General features: G+C 51.5%; 5 protein-coding genes across 5 annotated transcripts, besides 1 other annotated feature; 4 read left to right on the top strand and 1 right to left on the bottom strand.

The window, feature by feature from the left end:
- Positions 1 to 17,387: part of a sequence feature (contig 1.130 1..308583(1)) that runs on past both edges of the window.
- On the top strand, positions 31 to 1,690 carry ANIA_10978 (endonuclease III domain-containing protein; the record flags this gene model as incomplete). The annotated part of the gene is made up of 3 exons (XM_675830.2): positions 31 to 34; positions 153 to 1,278; positions 1,321 to 1,690. 3 exons carry the CDS (start codon positions 31 to 33, stop codon positions 1,478 to 1,480), a joined length of 1,290 nt encoding a protein of 429 aa, XP_680922.2. The 3' UTR covers positions 1,481 to 1,690.
- Positions 1,860 to 3,464, top strand: ANIA_10989 (uncharacterized protein; the record flags this gene model as incomplete). The annotated part of the gene is made up of 1 exon (XM_050612046.1): positions 1,860 to 3,464. One exon carries the CDS (start codon positions 1,860 to 1,862, stop codon positions 3,462 to 3,464), a length of 1,605 nt encoding a protein of 534 aa, XP_050468006.1.
- On the top strand, positions 4,154 to 6,393 carry ANIA_07652 (putative DNA helicase; the record flags this gene model as incomplete). The annotated part of the gene is made up of 3 exons (XM_675829.1): positions 4,154 to 4,722; positions 4,841 to 4,873; positions 4,935 to 6,393. The coding sequence occupies 3 exons, from the start codon at positions 4,154 to 4,156 to the stop codon at positions 6,391 to 6,393; spliced, it is 2,061 nt and encodes a 686-aa protein (XP_680921.1).
- ANIA_07651 (uncharacterized protein) lies at positions 9,000 to 10,679 on the top strand (the record flags this gene model as incomplete). Its single annotated transcript, XM_675828.1, has 1 exon — positions 9,000 to 10,679. The coding sequence occupies one exon, from the start codon at positions 9,000 to 9,002 to the stop codon at positions 10,677 to 10,679; it is 1,680 nt and encodes a 559-aa protein (XP_680920.1).
- On the bottom strand, positions 10,885 to 16,011 carry ANIA_07650 (putative Rho GTPase activator (Sac7); the record flags this gene model as incomplete). Its single annotated transcript, XM_675827.2, has 9 exons — positions 15,434 to 16,011; positions 15,066 to 15,221; positions 12,732 to 15,006; positions 12,559 to 12,658; positions 12,371 to 12,416; positions 11,690 to 12,231; positions 11,343 to 11,629; positions 11,173 to 11,261; positions 10,885 to 10,949 (listed from the first exon to the last, which is right to left on the bottom strand). Exons 1-9 carry the CDS (start codon positions 15,582 to 15,584, stop codon positions 10,885 to 10,887), a joined length of 3,711 nt encoding a protein of 1,236 aa, XP_680919.1. The 5' UTR covers positions 15,585 to 16,011.

The raw sequence follows: 17,387 nt of genomic DNA, 5'->3' as shown, positions 1-17,387 counted from the left end.
CAAAGAAGCTCCAGCGGTCGGGCCCGAGCCATGTGTAAGCCTGGTCAGTCAGGGCTGATTCTTCATTCGCCCCTGTGAATTTTCGTCGATCTTTAATATATCCCTCTACTTCGAATTATACAAATTTGCTCTTTCTGTATTAAACTATTCAGGTATTGAAGCAATGCGTACGTCGCGCGCATCCAGAGAGACGGCCAAAGTCCTGCAGGCCTTGTCACCCCCTGCGCGTCGCCAAACGCGCAGCACTTCTCATTCAGCTTTGCTCAAGGGGTTTGCGTACAATGCAGGCAAAACTGAAGCCGACCCGGACGACGGGGAAGACGACGGTTCTTCTCTCACCTCTGTTGATACCGTCGACATTGAAGACATCTTAGAACCTTCTGCAAAACGACGTAAGACGAAAGCAAGCTCTGCTGCTAAGACTACCTCAAATTCCACACGGAGAACGCCTGAAAAGAAAGTTGAGAAGCTCGTCAAGAAAGAAAACAGTCAACCGAAAGCCCGTCGAGTGCCTGCAAGGAAGGTCAAAAATGAGGATGGCTCCTTCACCGTGGAAGCTCCTTCAAACTGGGACGCCATCTACTCAATCGTCAAAAAGATGCGCGAAGACAACCCGACTGCGCCCGTAGATACGATGGGCTGTGCAGAGCTGTACTGGCGGGCTTCTTCTCCGCGAGATAGACGCTTTCAGACGCTGATTGCTTTGATGTTATCTTCCCAGACTAAAGACACAGTTACCGCCGTGGCGATGCAGCGTTTGCACACTGAGCTGGGCGAAGGCGGTGCTCCGGCTATCAAGCTGGAAACAGAACATGCGGAGTCAATTGTCAAGCAGGAAGCGGAGAATGGCGAGCCAGCTATCAAACAGGAGGCGAAAGATGGTGTACCACCAGCCAATCCCTCCCACGATAGCACACTGAACTTGGAAAACATCCTGGCTGTCTCTCCAGAGCGTCTCAACTCACTCATTGGCACTGTTGGCTTCCATAACAACAAAACCAAGTATATCAAGAAAGCCGCCGAAATCATCCGCGACCAGTATAATTCCGACATTCCTTCCACCCCCGCTGAACTCATGAAGTTGCCTGGCGTCGGTCCAAAAATGGCGTATTTGTGTATGAGTGCGGCTTGGGGAAAGCATGAGGGCATTGGAGTTGATGTGCACGTCCATCGTATAACTAATCTATGGGGATGGCACAAGACCAAAACGCCGGAAGAGACTCGCATGTCGCTGGAATCGTGGCTGCCAAAGGATAAATGGCACGAGATTAACAAATTGTTAGTAGGCTTGGGGCAGACGGTGTGCTTACCGGTGGGCAGAAGATGTGGTGATTGCGGTCTTGCAGGGACAAAGCTCTGCAAGAGTGAAATTAAAGGCATGGCTCCGAAAAACAACGGTCGAGGCTTGCCGAAGAAGGAGATCGTTGTTGAAACCTTCTCATTAACCGGAGAGCCAAAAATAAAGGTTGAAGGGGAGTAGGTGCTTCCGGAAAATCTGGATGAGCAAGTATTGCGGCAGTCCATGAGAATATTTGATTGTCTTCCACGGCCATCAACTTCGTCCTTCTCGCACTACAACTTCACCCGCACCTCTCGTCGGCCACCTCTCTACCCATCAGACCTGCCTTTCTTAGTTTACTTTTCTGCTTAATCATTGTTGTGGAGCTATCTCTCAAATCTTGTTCTTGACTGTTTCTTTTTGAGCTCTTTACTCTCCCATCGAACATTGCCTTCCGCCGTCTAGACCTTGACTCCACTGTCAACACCCGTACGTTCCCAGGGCTTGCGCCCATCAATGTCTTTACAAACAAGGGCGCCCATTACTCACCCGTGCTATGTCTTGTTCACTATAGGACCTGATGGATTTCGAGTGGTTTGAGGATGAACACAGTGCCCTTTATATGATGAGGATAGGCGCCAAAGAAACTCGATCGAACACCGATTATGCACAGAGAGAAATACTCGTGGAACTCGGAGATCTGCCTATGAAGGTTACTCAGAGTGGGCTTACCTTTCTCGACTTACCGGAAAACGTTAAGATAAGGATACTGGAGTATGTTGGACTTTTGCGGCCTTGTCTCATCCAATTCGGCACTGAAAAATATCGATCCAAAGAATACAATGGTTCCCATTTGTGCAACAGCAGCAATAGTTTACGTATGCCACGAACATTTTGGCCAGAAAAATGGCTGTCTCCATATAACCGGGACTGCGGCCACCCTCCCTTGCCTGTCGGAGTATTCTTGGCTTCGCGTGCGGTTCGGGAGGAGATTGGGGCTCTGTTTTTCGCCCAGAATCGCTTTAGCATCAACCTCTGCGGCAGGCAAGAGTACAATCTCTTTAAATTGGCCACTAGATGGGGTCTGCGATACATCAGATATCTGCACCTTAATCTTGGCTACCTAGCAAGCCGGAATCTCAAGTTAAATGGATCATATCACCGCACAATATTGAAGATATGGACGGAGTTCTGTCACAACTCCACAGAGAGAATGCCTGCCCTAAAACACTTTAGTATGAAATGCAAAGTCAAAGACCTCGACGTCGCCAGCAAACTAATGTGCATTATGGACCCATTCCCAACCCTGTTGCACTGTGCATTTCATTTCGCAGATACGCAGGATGATGATATCCAGCCTGTTATTAAGCGAGCTGCGTGGAGGTTGACCGGCAACCTCAGCATCAAGCCGCCTTTTCCTTTCACGAAACTACCCAAGGAAGTGCAACTCATGGTCCTCGAGCATGTTTTGATTAAACGACTGGATCCATTCTTGCCCGCTGCCGAACGCGACATAGCGGTGGTCGGATTCTTAGATCGAAAGCTGCGGCCAACGACAGGCTCGCCTCTTGTTTGCTGTGGCACCTGTTCTCCTCTCGGTGCGAGATGCTTTTGCGAGATTAACCAAACGGCATTCTCTACGAGCTGCACATGCTTCTGCAGCCCGTTACCCTACTTTCTGGTGAATCACGAATTTTATGAAGATTGCCGTGGTCTGTTCTTCACAAAGAACAGGTTCACGTTTGTGGAAGATGACCCCGAATCCATCATGCGTTTCCTCACTTCAATACCTACTTCGTCTTTTATGCAGATTCGCCATCTATCGTTCAAGTTTCCTCTGGTCTATAGAAGCCCTCACAAGTCTCAAAGATACGAGGAGGCTGCAATACTTTCTTGGTCAGTCTTGCGTCGCTTCATTCGCGAACACTTCGACCTCCCACGTCTCTCTCTGAGCATTGTCGACCTTGGAACACGGAGTGCCACTGTTGGTCGCAATATGTATATGCGTCGTATACTCAAAACATTTACAGACTTGAAAGGTCTGCGTGATTTTCGTGCCTATCTGGCCGATGACCCTTCATTTGAAAAGGAGTTGGAGCGGGCTGTCATGGGCAGAACGGGTGTGGGACGATATCGGCCATACCCCATAGCTATCATGCGGACGACGCATGACACCTTTGCATAATATATCATATTGGCCGTGTGCTTTCTTTACTGGCATGTCTCTCCGCATCACCGGATTTTCCATTACAGGCATTGTTTTGCCTTATTACAGCATTGATACCGCATGATTGTGACGAGTTCCCTTTGGTTCGTTGTCTGTAACATCATCTTCTTCTGTTCTACTGCCATATGCTGCACTGCGCGGTAGTCATGATATCCAACCTTAGTAACGGGCTCTAGTATAAAGAAGCATGCAATATGAGGACAAATATATATTTATTTCCTTACTGCTACTGGATATGCTTTTTATGCCAACGGCTGATCGCCTGGCAATAAGAATTTGTGGTCGCCATTGAATCTTGTTCGCATGTTCCAAAGCATCCTATGTAGCCGTAGGACGAATCGTGGGTGCATATAATCTGCTACCCAAAGGGTCAACGGATGTTTTGGGTGGTCAATGATATTGTTGCATAACTCCAAAACTATGAGACACATGACTAAGCATTGTGTACAGTAAACTAGTTATGAAGTCACTGAACGGAGTTAAGCTATTTTCTCTCCCCGCACGAGCTTGCAGAGCTGCACAGCTCCCTCTTCAAGCCAAATGATTCAACGACCGTAAACCTTACCCAGACTTACATGAAACTTAAGACGGAAAATAAACCACTACATGCTTCTGGAAACCGACACTGCCTTTTAAACAAGCCCTCAATGTCCCCGTCATCCCCAATTTCGATACCCCTCTTTGCTGAAAACCAACAACAGCTCCTCCTAAAAGAGCACGAAGCCGAAGTCTCCTCATCTAAACTCGCCAGCACCGCGTTCGCGTCGCCGCTAACGCGCCGTACTCTCCAAGCGTCTGGACACGCGCTAACCGGCATAATCCTTTCTCAATGCCGCACTGGTCTCGGAGGTCGGCTAGTCGGCGAGTTTACTGCTGACGCGGCTATTTCGACGGGAGGTACGAAGGGGAAAGGAAAGGACGATGATGATGCGAAATCGAACATTGCTGCGAATGGGAAGCTGAAGCTTGGTACGCATGGGATTAGAGTTGGGGATGTCGTGAGGGTCAACGAGGTGGTGAGTGCTGGGAAAAAAGCTGTAGGGTCAGGGAAGGACAAGAAGAAAGATGGGGATTCGGCAAAGGGCCCAGAGGGTGTCGTGACGAGGGTCGGGGAGAGTAGCGTGTGGGTAGCTTTTGGGCAGAGCGGCGGCGGCGGCCGTTCAAAGGAGGAGGATGAAGAAGTTATTGAGGAGCTTTATGGGAAAAAGCTTTGGCTGTATGTTTTCCTTCTGTGCGCAGTTGGTGGCGCGAACGTCCGATTCTGCAAAGCGGCAGAGGGTTGGAGGGAAGGGAGAACAATATGTCGGACTCATTGGCTGACCAGAGTGTTGTAGTATCAAGCTGGCGAATGATGTGACTTTTAGACGGTATGTCCTCGGCAGGCATGATTACGGGTCGGCAACTTGTTGCTGATTTGACATTTTTCAGGATGAACCAAACGATGGAGAAGATGGCGAAGATGTCGGAGTCAGATTACACGCATTTTGTACGAGTTGCCTTCGGGCATACAACACCAGTCCAGCCGGACTATGAGGCGGCTGGGCCGGTTGAATTCATAGACCCGACATTGAACGACTCTCAGAAGGAAGCAATTCAGTTCGCCTTGGCCTCCAGAGACATCGCCCTCATACATGGACCCCCGGGTACAGGCAAGACGCACACTCTAATCGAGTTGATAATTCAAATGGTCAAAAGGAACCTCCGAGTGCTTGTTTGCGGGCCATCAAACATATCTGTGGATAACATAGTGGAAAGACTGGCTCCGAGCAAGATCCCGGTCGTGCGCATTGGCCACCCTGCCCGCTTGCTGCCATCGGTGCTAGATCACTCGCTGGAGGTCTTGACCCAGACATCCGACGCTGCGGCTATCGTCAGGGACGTGCGGAAAGAGATTGATGAGAAGCATGCTAGCATCAGGAAGACAAGGTTTGGCAGAGAGAAGCGCGCGATCTACCAGGATATCAGAGAGCTACGCCGGGAGTTTAGAGAGCGTGAATCCAAGTGCGTGGACAATTTAGTCCGCGGAAGCAGCGTTGTACTTGCGACACTACACGGAGCAGGCGGTCATCAGCTGAAAAACCAGAAATTTGATGTCGTAATTATTGATGAGGCTAGTCAGGCACTAGAAGCCCAATGCTGGATTCCACTGCTGTCAGCGCCAAAGGTCGTCCTTGCTGGTGATCATCTGCAGCTCCCGCCTACTGTCAAGTCCACCCCTCATAAAACAAAGGAGGCAGGCGAAGATGGAGAGCAGGATGCAAACGGAAGCTTCTCCCTCGAGAAAACACTATTTGATCGGCTGCTATCATTGCATGGGCCGGGAATAAAACGCATGCTGACAACGCAGTATCGGATGCATGAAAATATCATGCGGTTCCCGTCAGATGAGCTGTACGAATCCAAGCTCATTGCAGCTGAGAGCGTCAAATCTCGCCTTCTAAAGGATCTGCCTTACAATGTCCACGAGACTGATGACACTAAAGAGCCGGTGGTCTTCTGGGACACGCAAGGAGGAGACTTCCCGGAGAAAGTTGACGATGAGGAATTCGCAAAAAAGGAAAGCCTGCTCGGTGAAAGCAAGAGTAACGAGATGGAAGCCTTGGTGGTTGCGAGGCACGTGGATAACTTGGTACAAGCCGGTGTTAGGCCTGAAGACATTGCTGTCATCACTCCATACAACGGCCAGTTGGCTGTGCTATCACAGATGCTACGGGAAAAGTACCCAGACCTGGAATTAGGGAGTGTCGATGGATTCCAGGGCCGCGAAAAAGAGGCTGTTGTGGTAAGCCTCGTTCGCAGTAACAGTGAACACGAAGTTGGGTTTCTGGGAGAAAAGCGGCGTTTGAACGGTATGCCTCCTGCCCATAACTCTTACTACCTTGAGTGAGGTCTGACGCGATTCCAGTGGCTATGACTCGGCCCAAACGACATCTTTGTGTGTGTGGAGACTCGGAGACCATAAGCAAGTAAGTTGTTCTCTGTCTTAACGCCTAGCTAGAATTTGATTCTGCATACCTGCCTGAAACGGAACGCTGACTGATCCCCGAACAGGGGAAGTGGATTTCTAAAACGATGGATGGCGCATCTTGAAGAACACTCGGACTTGCGCTATCCTGACGCGGGAGAGCTGCTCTAAAGTCAGTCCCCAACTCTGTGACCTCCGGACTCTGCCCGAACTCTCCACTTGCATGCATGAAAACTCGGAAACGGGACATAGCGCGGTAGTACGGGGTATCGCCGCTTTGTTTGATATTTGAGATTCTGAGTGATCGCCGCCGATCCCATCTATCCAGGTAAAGTTGCAAGTCTAAGTCATGACACTCGCTGGAACCTTACATGCCCTTTTTACCCTGTGAGACAATTTGGTACCTAAGAAGCGGGCTCTTGACTGCGCTCTGGGCGAACTTGTCTGTCAATCGCACTTCAGCACTGATATCGGCCACGGCTCGAAACGGGGCTGTTTCGGACTGACACTCTACGGAGACGGTCGCGGACAACGTTCTGAATATGTATACTGTACGCGGAGAAAATCCAGAATGCAGAGTCACAGTCATGGTGAACTGGGGGGACCGCAGGGTTCTGACCGATAGGGCATGACCCCTAACTGTTTCAGGTCTCGGAATTCGACGTCCACGAACCACGAGAGGTCGTCAGCCAACTGTGGCTTCATCTTGTGCAGTTTGGTTGCCTGACCGCCAGATGCTCTCATGCGGCCTGCGATTGTGGCGCTCGGCGAGCAGAGCCAAAGAGGCAACGAGAAGATCGCGGTGATTTCTGAAACGCAGCCTGAACCGTGTTTCGATACGTGTTCGCTGACTGGACTCTTCTTCGGGACTCGTGGGGTCCTGAAAGTCTAAAGACTCCAAGCAGAACAGGTCCTAAGCTCCCAAAGGCAATAACTACGGCTCGACTTGCCGTGGGTTCCACGTCCTGGACGGTTGCCATCAAGCTTTGAGGATGGACAGCTTTAAGTCTACTGATGAGACATATTGTGGAGCGCGGTATACCTATGCCGTCATTCGGCACTACTGCACACGAGCTGTTCTAGAACGCCATGCTAACAAGCTGGTGGAGCCAGAACGTGCATCGCGCTCTTTGCTGGTGGACTTAGCAGCCAAGCTACTTGCCCGAACTGAGAGAATACTGCAAAGCTGCTTCTTTCAGTCAGTGTCTTCTCTGGGTTCGATCTTGACGTGTCAAGGGTGAGGAAAAGGAGAAGATACCGTCTACATATTGTGTACTCTGAGCCATTGAGGTTCCACAGTGTAGAGGACCCCGTCGACTGGCAGACAAGAGGTTCGTTTGATGAGATGCCGGTGCACAACTTATTGCCAGAGTACAAACACACCCCTGTGTAAATCAGTGTATCAGTAATCAATCTTAATTATGCCTGAAGTGTAGAATTGGCGGTACGGCCATCCTCGTACGCCGTACTCTGTACAAACTCAGCCCACTCAGTAGTCTTCCAGGCACGGGATTCTCAAACACGCGATCTGAAACAAGCACAGACCTCAGGCCCTCCTCCCCCGTCTTCTGCAATTTCCCCTCCATCCGCTCTCCTTTTTGTTCCTGCTCTGTTCATCTCAATTTTTAATGGTCGATTGCTTATTTTGTTGTTTTGAATTCTATGCAATCGTCTTCTTCGGTACTTTCGTCATCAACGCAGCCAGAACTGTGCCTGAACTCTCCCCCCAGTTGGCGTACCTCCACATATCTCAAACGCCCGTTTCGCCGGTTATGCAATGCGACTCAGCATCCACCACTCTCTGCCTGACATGAGTTTTTCTGCGTGCGGCCCCGTCTGATAAGCTCCACTGGTCCCGCCTGTCGTTTCTTTTCCCACCTGGAGCGCCGGAGCTACCGCTTTGATCTTTGCCGGACGTGGCTGCAGCCAACGACTATCCTCTTTTGTCTTTTGATCCTAGTCAGCCTCGCTTCAGCCTGTTGGACGAGCAAGCCTTGCCGCTCAGCGATTTTCTTTTCTTTTTTTATGCCTATGATTGTCTCCTAGCTGCTGCTTCCACGTTCTTTCTATTGTCTTTCTTTAAACCTTGCCCGTCAGCAAGCCACGCGCCGATTACATATACCCTGCTTACGAGTACCCCGGACAACTCATCAGCTGAATCTCTGAATCTCTATCTGAACGCCCGATTATGCTGGGAACTCCTTCTGCCAAGGTGAGCATGCCCCTCTCACAGCGCTCGGTTCGTCTGTCTGACCCTTGTTTGGTCCTACTTTTAGCCCGCCAATCCGAGATATCTTTCGTTGTGACCACTTCAATTACGCCGATAGTTTCAGATACACCAGCTTTCCTTCGCTGACACTCGCTTACACCTCTTTGATGCGTATTCATTTCTTTGTTGATGCTCCAAAAGATATTGCTGTCGGCTCTCGGCTCTCCTACTGATACATTCTTTATCACCCGGTTGCGCGCATGTACTCGACTGATAACACAACTACCACACTGTTTTATATATGCCTCTCGAAAAAAAGATGTCTAAACCCATTGGGCGGAGCAGTTCCGTCCGGAACCCACCTACTCAAAGAGACCTTTCCGCGCCGGCTATCCTCGCAGGCGATGCTGAACCGTACGACACCGCACTGCCACCGATGAGCTCCAAAGAGCTGGTCGTAACCACACGCCGACATCAAGTTGGACATCCACGGTTACCGTATCCGCAGAATCTAACCTCGATTCAAGGAGGGATGGGTAATCACCGCCGGACGGGAAGTACGCTGAAGACCGTGATGAAGAAGATCTTTACACGAAACCGGCGAAGCCGGACAGACGAGCTGGACGATCCCATAGCGGACTTCAACTTTAATGACAATACATTTCCGACAAGTCATCGACATAAGTCTCCAGATACTTCAAACTCAGGGAGCCCTCGCCAAGGCGCTTTAGTTCAACAACCCACTGAAACCTTAACGACGCTGGATGTCGTATTGAAACAGCTAGACACCGAACCCAGGCAAAGGCGAGCCACTTTGCCCAGCTTAATATTCTCTGATGATGAATCTCGACAGGCCCTTGAGGCGGTTGTGCACCCTGAGAGGAAATCTAGCAACCTAAAGCTCAGTCCTCATGCGTGTAGCGACCCGGAGGAGATACGACGACGCCGGATGCGGAACGCAAACCGGCGCTCGCGAAGTGCGGGTGCTCTTCGCGTCCTGGCACAGGAGCACCACCGCATGTCTCCGATACAGTGGAAGAGACGGCGGAGCGTAGAGTCTGAATTTCTCGCGTCAACCACGTGCGGCATTGGGCCTGATAGTGATTCTTCTCGTCCGCCTACTCGGTCCACCGTAGCAACTGCTTCTACATTCAAACCTTCCGCAGATACGTCGGCTTTCGGAGAGGAATCAGAAACTGAGCCCATTCCACCTCCGAGCTTACCTCCCAATGTGGGAGAGCTCATCAGCTCCATGCAAACCGACGACAACGCTTCACTAGAGCAACGGATGACCACACTGGAAGTAAAACTGATCGACCTAGAGTTTGCAATTGCTCGGATGCAAAGTGGCCGTATAGACACGCCAGCAGCTGATGCGCCGAAGCGAAGAGGCTCGGAACCTTCTCGTCATAAACGTCAGAAGTCATCGGCAAAGTCCTCCGCAAAGTCACCCGGTCATTCTCCACCGTCAACTCGCGATGACTCTTCAACAACAGCAGAGCACATTCCATCCACCGACCGTCCTTTAAGCACGAGCACCATCCGCCCAAGCCCGAGTGACATTCAACGTGCCCGCGCCCTGCAAGCACCTTCAATGGTTTCTTTGAACAGTGACTCCGGCGCCATATCTGTCCAGCAATACAGTGCGTTAGTCATGCTCCTCCGCCGCGAACAAACAGCCCGTCGGAACCTTGAGCAACAAGTCTCGAGCCTTCGAGAAGATATCGAACGACTCACCCAGATGGCCCGCGACTCTATCGGCGTCGGAACAATGTACCCAATCCGCAGTTTCGAGTCTGAAGAGTACATGCGCATACGTCCAGATGACTCCCCTAGTAGCTCGCCTCGACAAACGCCAGACAAGCTCTCCTCTCAGTCTCGTTACAAAAGCGACCCCGAGTCTAGTTACTCGCGAGATCACACTGAAGCGAAACCCAGAGACGACCGGTTTCGTCCCTGGCAAGCGACTCGTCGGGTTGAAGTCGCTAATATGATTTGACCGCCCACATCGTTATCGTTTTCCCATTAGGAAGCGAAATATTTCGGCGCATGGGAGATATAGACTATTTTCAGCATTCGGTGATAATTTGAGATACCACACGCCATTCTTCTCTTCTTTGTACACTTTTTTGAGTGTCCTGGTGATCTAAGTTGATGTCCATCTCCTGTTGATTCCCCATGTCATTCCTATATATCATTCACATCTACTTGCATTGGCATAGCCTGGTTGCTAGAATACATTCATTTTCATGATCATCGGTATAAAAATCTAAAGTACAAATACATTATATTGCATGGTGTAAGATAGAATAATGTATAGGATGGGTAGATGATACTCGCCTTAACAATGCACCATAAAGGCAAAATACACCGTGGTTGAGCTAGGGCCCTATTGAATGGGTCAACCCGCTACTCAGACTTCTTCATATCTCCCTGCACCGGTTCCACCACCTCTGGCACCGGCGCAAACTCAATCCTCTTCCCAAACACACCTTTGACCCTCCCCACAAGCATCCCGAGCGCAAACCCCGCATACGCCCCTGTTAAAATGGTAATCGGATACGCCTGCCACGGACGATCCCTACACACACACAAATAACAAGTCAGCCATCCACGCTTGAAGGAAAAGAAAAAATGGGGAGAAAAATCATGCTAGACATACCAATCCAACGGAATCGGCACTGCCCCAAGCCAGGCACCCAAACAAGTTCCCAGAGCGCCACCCCACACAGTATCAAATGGTCTCGCCGCTCCCCAGATCTCTCTCCACACGGGGCCATCAACGCCGTGTGTGTAGATAAGCGGGAAAGTTGAGAGGACGGCCATATGTGCCGCGCAGAGGAAGGTCAGCGCGTGGTGGGTCGTTAGCGGGGCACCGAAGAGGACAAGCAAGAATGCAAGGACAGGAGTTGCGAGGAGAGCTGTGAGCGTTAGGGAGAGCAGGGCGGGCTATTCAGAGTTAGCTTAATGCTGAACTGGAAGCCATGGGTCGGGTCGACATGGGCATACGGTTAACTTCCACGCAACGAGGACTAATCCGGAGGACCAGCTTGTTGTACCAGGCGAAGATTTGCCGCGGCGACGGAGCGCACCCGTGCTAGCGACTTTCCTCAAGGCCTTAGTCTCCTCATTGTTACCGGCTCCAGAGGTATCTTTTTCGCTCCCGGCGGGCGGGAGACAGCCCATGACGTAGACAACTTGGAGTCCGACGAGGTAGGGTATGTTGCCTAAGAGCTCAGCAACGGGGTTCTCGATGACAGAGCTGAATCGGTAGGCGACGAGGGAAAGGAGGAGAGCTGGGTGGGCCAGAGCGTAAACACCCGCAAATGGTGTGGAGAGAATTGAGACCGGGGGTTGTGAAGGCTGAGGCTTTGGGTTCGGGTTGGGGGTTGTGGTGGATGTTGAATGTGAGCTGGGGATCGGAGAAGCTGCGGAGGTCGCCATTGCGGTTGATCGAGCTTGATTGCTCGCAGATGCGGAAGTCAAAAAAGGGGTGCAATATTGAGGCGCTTCGCGCCGAGATAGTGTGGTTTTTGGATCAGCTTCTGCTGCTGTGGTAGTGGTAGGGTCAGTACTTTTCAAGGTGGAAAGGCCGGAAATGCAGTGGGAGAGCTGGAAATAATTAGTCTTAAAGTGTTTGATGGGTTTGATATGTGTTTGTGCCTTAGGTTTCAACTATCTCTGCCTTACCGAGGTTGCCTTGGACACACGCTACCCACCAGCGGAGCACGTTATTCTGAGAAAGTTCATATTCATGATTTTAACAGCGAGCTAGAGAAGCAAAGTAAAGCAAAATACATCATTCGTGAGCCATAACGAGCATCAGGGGTGGGGTATGAGAACATGTCAGCGAAAACATGAAGCCAAGCTAAGCATACATCCCACGCCTCGTCCAAGGAAATACGAAGGAAACCGGCTGCCGGAAAACCAAAATCCGTAGATAATGACAAAGAAGAAAGAGTTTGCAGATCAAGCCATCTATGTATCATGAAGTGTAGGTTTCCTAGTCTGTGGTGTACCCAAAATCCGCACTGCTGAGGATAATCTTCACTGCGTGGTAGGCATTGGCTCCGATGATTCAGTTTCCTGTTTCGCATTGACCGTCGGTGCTTCAGAGGCGGGCGGAGTCAGCTCTTTAGCGGCGGCGTCCTCGACTGCCTTTGTATCGGATTTGTTCTTGGGTTTCTCCTCAACCTTGTCATCTAGCTTTTCTTTTACCTGTTCGACAGGTTTGACCGGTAAGATAGAACTGTCGGGCGTGTAGGGCTCTTCAGGGATAGCCGGAGGTAACCCGGAATTGGGTAGAGGGGAGACTGGAGTGGCTGCCTGTGCCTCCCTCATATCGCGCGTCACGTCAATTGGTGCCGGCCGAGGGCTGCTATTGTCCCTGCCGGTAAGCGACAGATTCTGACTCGAGGCAGCATCATCAGAATTCACAGGGCTTCGCGTTCGGTCCCTTTCTGATGACTCTCGCACGCCGTCTCGAACTTGCGCAACCTTGGCCTTAAACTTCCCAAAGAGGCTTCGTTTCTCCGGCTCTGCGGGCGGCGCCTCCTTGACAATACCATTATTGTGAACTTCGGCATCCAAGCTCAGTGGCTGATAAGACGGGTCGTTTGCGAACTGTTGAAGGTCAGAGGGAGAGCTTTTGCTCGACTGATGCCAGCTACTAATCGAGCTCGTACTGCGGTCCGCTCCAGGGCTAGAAGCGGTGAGAGGAGGCGACCCCAAACCGAGACCGATTTGCTCGTTGCTTCGCTTGGTCGTCCGGTGGAACCGCCAACTTCGGCGGTGCTCTTTACGAGTCGCCTCGTCAGTGTGGTCAACGTCAGAATAGTCAGTGAACGACGAGCGCGAATTCATAGAGGGCGTCCGTGAGCCGTGCGGGCGTAGGGCATCCCCAATTGGCTGCCCGGTTTCTGCCTGGCTAATCCTCTTTTCAGGCCTCCCCACCCGCTGAGAATCTGCATCATCGGGGGTAGCAGTGTTAGATGGTTTGGGAGTGGCACCTCCGTCATCTTGTGAGGAATCTGACCGCGGCGGCACCTGCGACGCGAGTAAAGCAGACTCGGATGTTGCGGCTTGAAGTGAGATAGCAGAGCTTTGCGCGCTTTCGTTTGCACTTCCAGGTATCCGCTTCTTCTTCAATCTGTTGGGTTGCCGTGCATCTTTTGATTCCCCGCCTGGCGGTGGAGATTTCGTGAAGAAACTTGAGAGTTTACGCTCTTTTGTTGGTGTAACGACAGCAGGAGACAGCGACGCTGTAGGTGGTGGCAAATTCAGATGCTCCGGTTTCTCGTGCACCTGTTCAGTTTCTGGCTGTGGTTTTGGCATTGGCCCATGGGTGGCTGAGTGTACATATGCGGTTCCAGGTGTGGTCTGAACATTTGCAGGGGCTGGCGGAGGTTGCAAGCCGGTCCCCGTAGATGGGGGTGTGCGACTTGACGATCGAGACGGATGGGCGGGTGTTCCGGGGGAGTTCGTAGACTCGACGACTCGGCTGTGTCGCATCGCAGGCGACATTTTGGATGGTAATGTGTTGCTCCTGTGCACCCCAACCGCGCCTAGGGAAGTAGGGGTTGCGGGATTGGAAACATTGTTGGACGCGCGTGAGGTTCTCGAGGATACGGAAACGTTTCTTCGCAACGATTCGTACTTTTTAAAGCTATCAGCTCCCCCACTTGCACTGGATACAGAGCGACGGATGTTTGATTGGGACGTCGGCGGGCGGGCGTTGCCAGACTCGACTTCTTTGACTGTTTGCTCATCGGCGGCTGTCCCATTCATACCGACAAGGAAATGGTCCTGGTTTTCGATGAGGAAGATCAACACGTCTTGGCTCAGCTTATATTCGTCTGGCGACATATCGTGCTGTGGATGAGAGAGTAATCCCGGCTGAAAGATGGCAGACAGATTCGCAGAGTTCATCCGGTTTTGATCAGATTTAGAGGCAAAGACAGCCAGGAGATCGAGAATGTAAAGCAGTAGCTGCTTGTTAAGTGGCGGAAGCTCCCTGATCAGCTGCTGGTAAGCCGCAACGGCTTTGGCATGCTCGGCGGCCTCCGATTCAGGTGAAGGTCCTTTCTCCTGTGCCTGCAATTGAAATTTGCGCAAAGGCTCTCTGAATCGCTCGTAGAACTCTAACGGGACGATTGGTTCGGGCAACTGGTTAAGGTATCGTCGAAGAACATTGGCAGCATCATGCACAGTATATCCAGTCCAATCCAGGCCTTTGCCATATCGCTCCGGGGAGTCGAAAATCTCCTGTAGATCCTTAATCCGCTTCGCAGACCCGTTTAGACGAAAAATTCCCTCGACATCGGTCGCTAATAGAGCATAAAGGTCAGCGCCGACCGAGCGACACCAGAAAATGGGAATTCCGTACCTTTCTCCTTCAAGAACACTCCACACTTTGCAACCACTATAGGCACGTAGCCATAGATAAAACTCTCGCCATTGTCGTTTGTGAGAGAGATAGCGACGTTGGCATACTTGATGCTAACCTTGAGTGGGATACCAAAAATGCCCTGCTGGGCTTTCTCTGAACGCAATTGTCAGTACGAAGGTGCCTCATAGGGAGATCAAACTCAAGCGCAATGTCGTCTCCAGAAAGACGGCATGATAGGAGTAAAGAGATTAGAGAGCAGTGAAGCGAACAATAATTGGGTTCTTAAGAACTAGCTTGTCGCATTCACTACACCCATCCCGCCGCCTGAAGTACTCTCTCTCTCCAACGTTTGTGTCCGCACGTACCTTTCGGCTCCTCCTTTCTAGAGTTTCTCTTGAACTGCCTCCACCATGTTGTAAGGTCTCGTCTCGACGGCGGAGAGGCGGGGGAGGTTTCGCGCTGAGGCGCTGTCGGCGGAAGCGACTGGAACGGTTCACCCGGCTTCCCAGTAACCATCTTGGGCACGGTATGATTAAAATCCGGCGGTAGAATATAATCGAGGGTTCAGTGATAAAGCAAAGTCGCTGGCCGGTAACAGTCTCGTCACCGCCGCTGACGCGCAGGGAAACCCGGGGCTGGGGATGACGATGATCCCAAAATAGCACGGGAGCCTGGGGTTCGAGTAGCGCGCAGGCCGCAGCAGCCCAGTGGCAAAGAATACAGTCGGCAGATCGGATGCAGGGTAGGTTCGTGGTATATTCCGTACGACGTAGGAGAACGTCTGGAAAGGAAAGCAGTGTTCGAAGGAGAAGTCGAGAAGGTTGTGGTCGATGAGAGGGGGAAGGGAGATGTAAGAAAGGGTGAAAGGTTGAAAAGCACGAGACAGACGCCAGCCAACCAGTCAATTCCAGTGGTCAACCACAAGCTGACAGGGAACTTGGGCCCCCTCAGGGTTGGGACAAAGCAGGGCTCAGCGGAGGATGGTCAGAGTCCAGGTTCACAACTAGATGAGGAAGATGGGAAAGGATGGCATGCAGAAGTGGATGATGGGGATGGAGCGGTGGGTGGAGGGCCAACGAGACTGAGTCTGGGAGCGTCGCTGCGAACTGAAGGCAGCACACGACATCCACTGGACGAGTCCTTTTCCGGGGATTAATATTCTACTTATTATACGGAGCATTACTGAACGAATGCCATTCTTCCATCTCGATCGCATGTTCGAGTTTTATTACGCCTACGTAGACCTTTCTCGACCGACAAGACCCTACGACCCAGAAAAGGGCAAGGGAGCTGCCCTAGTTTCGAGTCGAGGGCCTGGCTTGCCGGTTCTGCTGGTTCTGGAACGGGGGATCCAGACGTACCAGACACTAGGATGCCCTTTGAGACAGGTACGCTTACTAGATGAACTAGGTGAACTAGATCACTGCGCATCGTCATATCAGGATCCGGCAACGGAGCACCGCACATAGTTGGGAAATGTGCCGCCGTCCGCTGCAGACAATTGCTCGCCGGCTTTCTCGTCCATAGCAATAGTCCACGTAGAGGTAATTTATTTTCGAGATGGCCACTGCTCTGGATGGCGACTGGAGCGTGCGCGGTCGGGAAGATCTTCATGGAGCTGGGAGCATATTCGCCTCCCAGGTTCCCAGCGTCTGGGTATTGGCGAGGGATCGCTGGCGCCCACCGAAAAAATTAGCAGACTGGCAGAACCCATCGCAATTCCACTTTCAGTCAGAACGGTGCTGAATGCAACCTCGAGCTTTTAATGCACAGCCCAGCCTCAGCACCTTACAGAGTCAGTGTACTTACAGTTACCGCGGCATCCACCACTAGCGTGGCTGACTCGGAAGGCCAGGCAAACAAATGACTAGCACCAAGCCCCTGTGTGGTGCAGCCGGTATCATTTGGAATCACACCAGTAGTAATTGCCGGCAAGGGTTTGCTTCCCCTTGGCTGTTCGTGGTAATTAATTGGGCTGGCGGTCCCTCCCGGAACTTGAAGGCCACCTCAGCTCCTCAACAACTTCCCCAGCATCACAACCATGGATACGGCGATGCCAATTGATGCAGAATGGAGAGGGGCTAGGCCGTGGAATTTGGTTGACTGACTCGGCCATAGGGTCTGTTCTTTTTTTAAACCTGAGTAATCAGCCCTGAAACCCTGCTTCGTAACCTGATCCTCCCCCATGCGGTAATGATGCGCCTGACCGGATTGATATTGTCACATGATCCTGATACTGGGTCATGTGACTCCACGTGATGATGAAGAGCTTGCGGCTGTGAGCTCCTCCGGAGCTTTTGGGGATAGTGGCAGAATAAT

This window comes from Aspergillus nidulans, chromosome IV (genome assembly GCF_000011425.1).
Source record: "Aspergillus nidulans FGSC A4 chromosome IV".
Taxonomy (NCBI): domain Eukaryota; kingdom Fungi; phylum Ascomycota; class Eurotiomycetes; order Eurotiales; family Aspergillaceae; genus Aspergillus; species Aspergillus nidulans.
The sequence above is the reverse complement of the archived record's forward strand: the minus strand, read 5'-3'. Positions and strand labels throughout refer to the sequence as shown.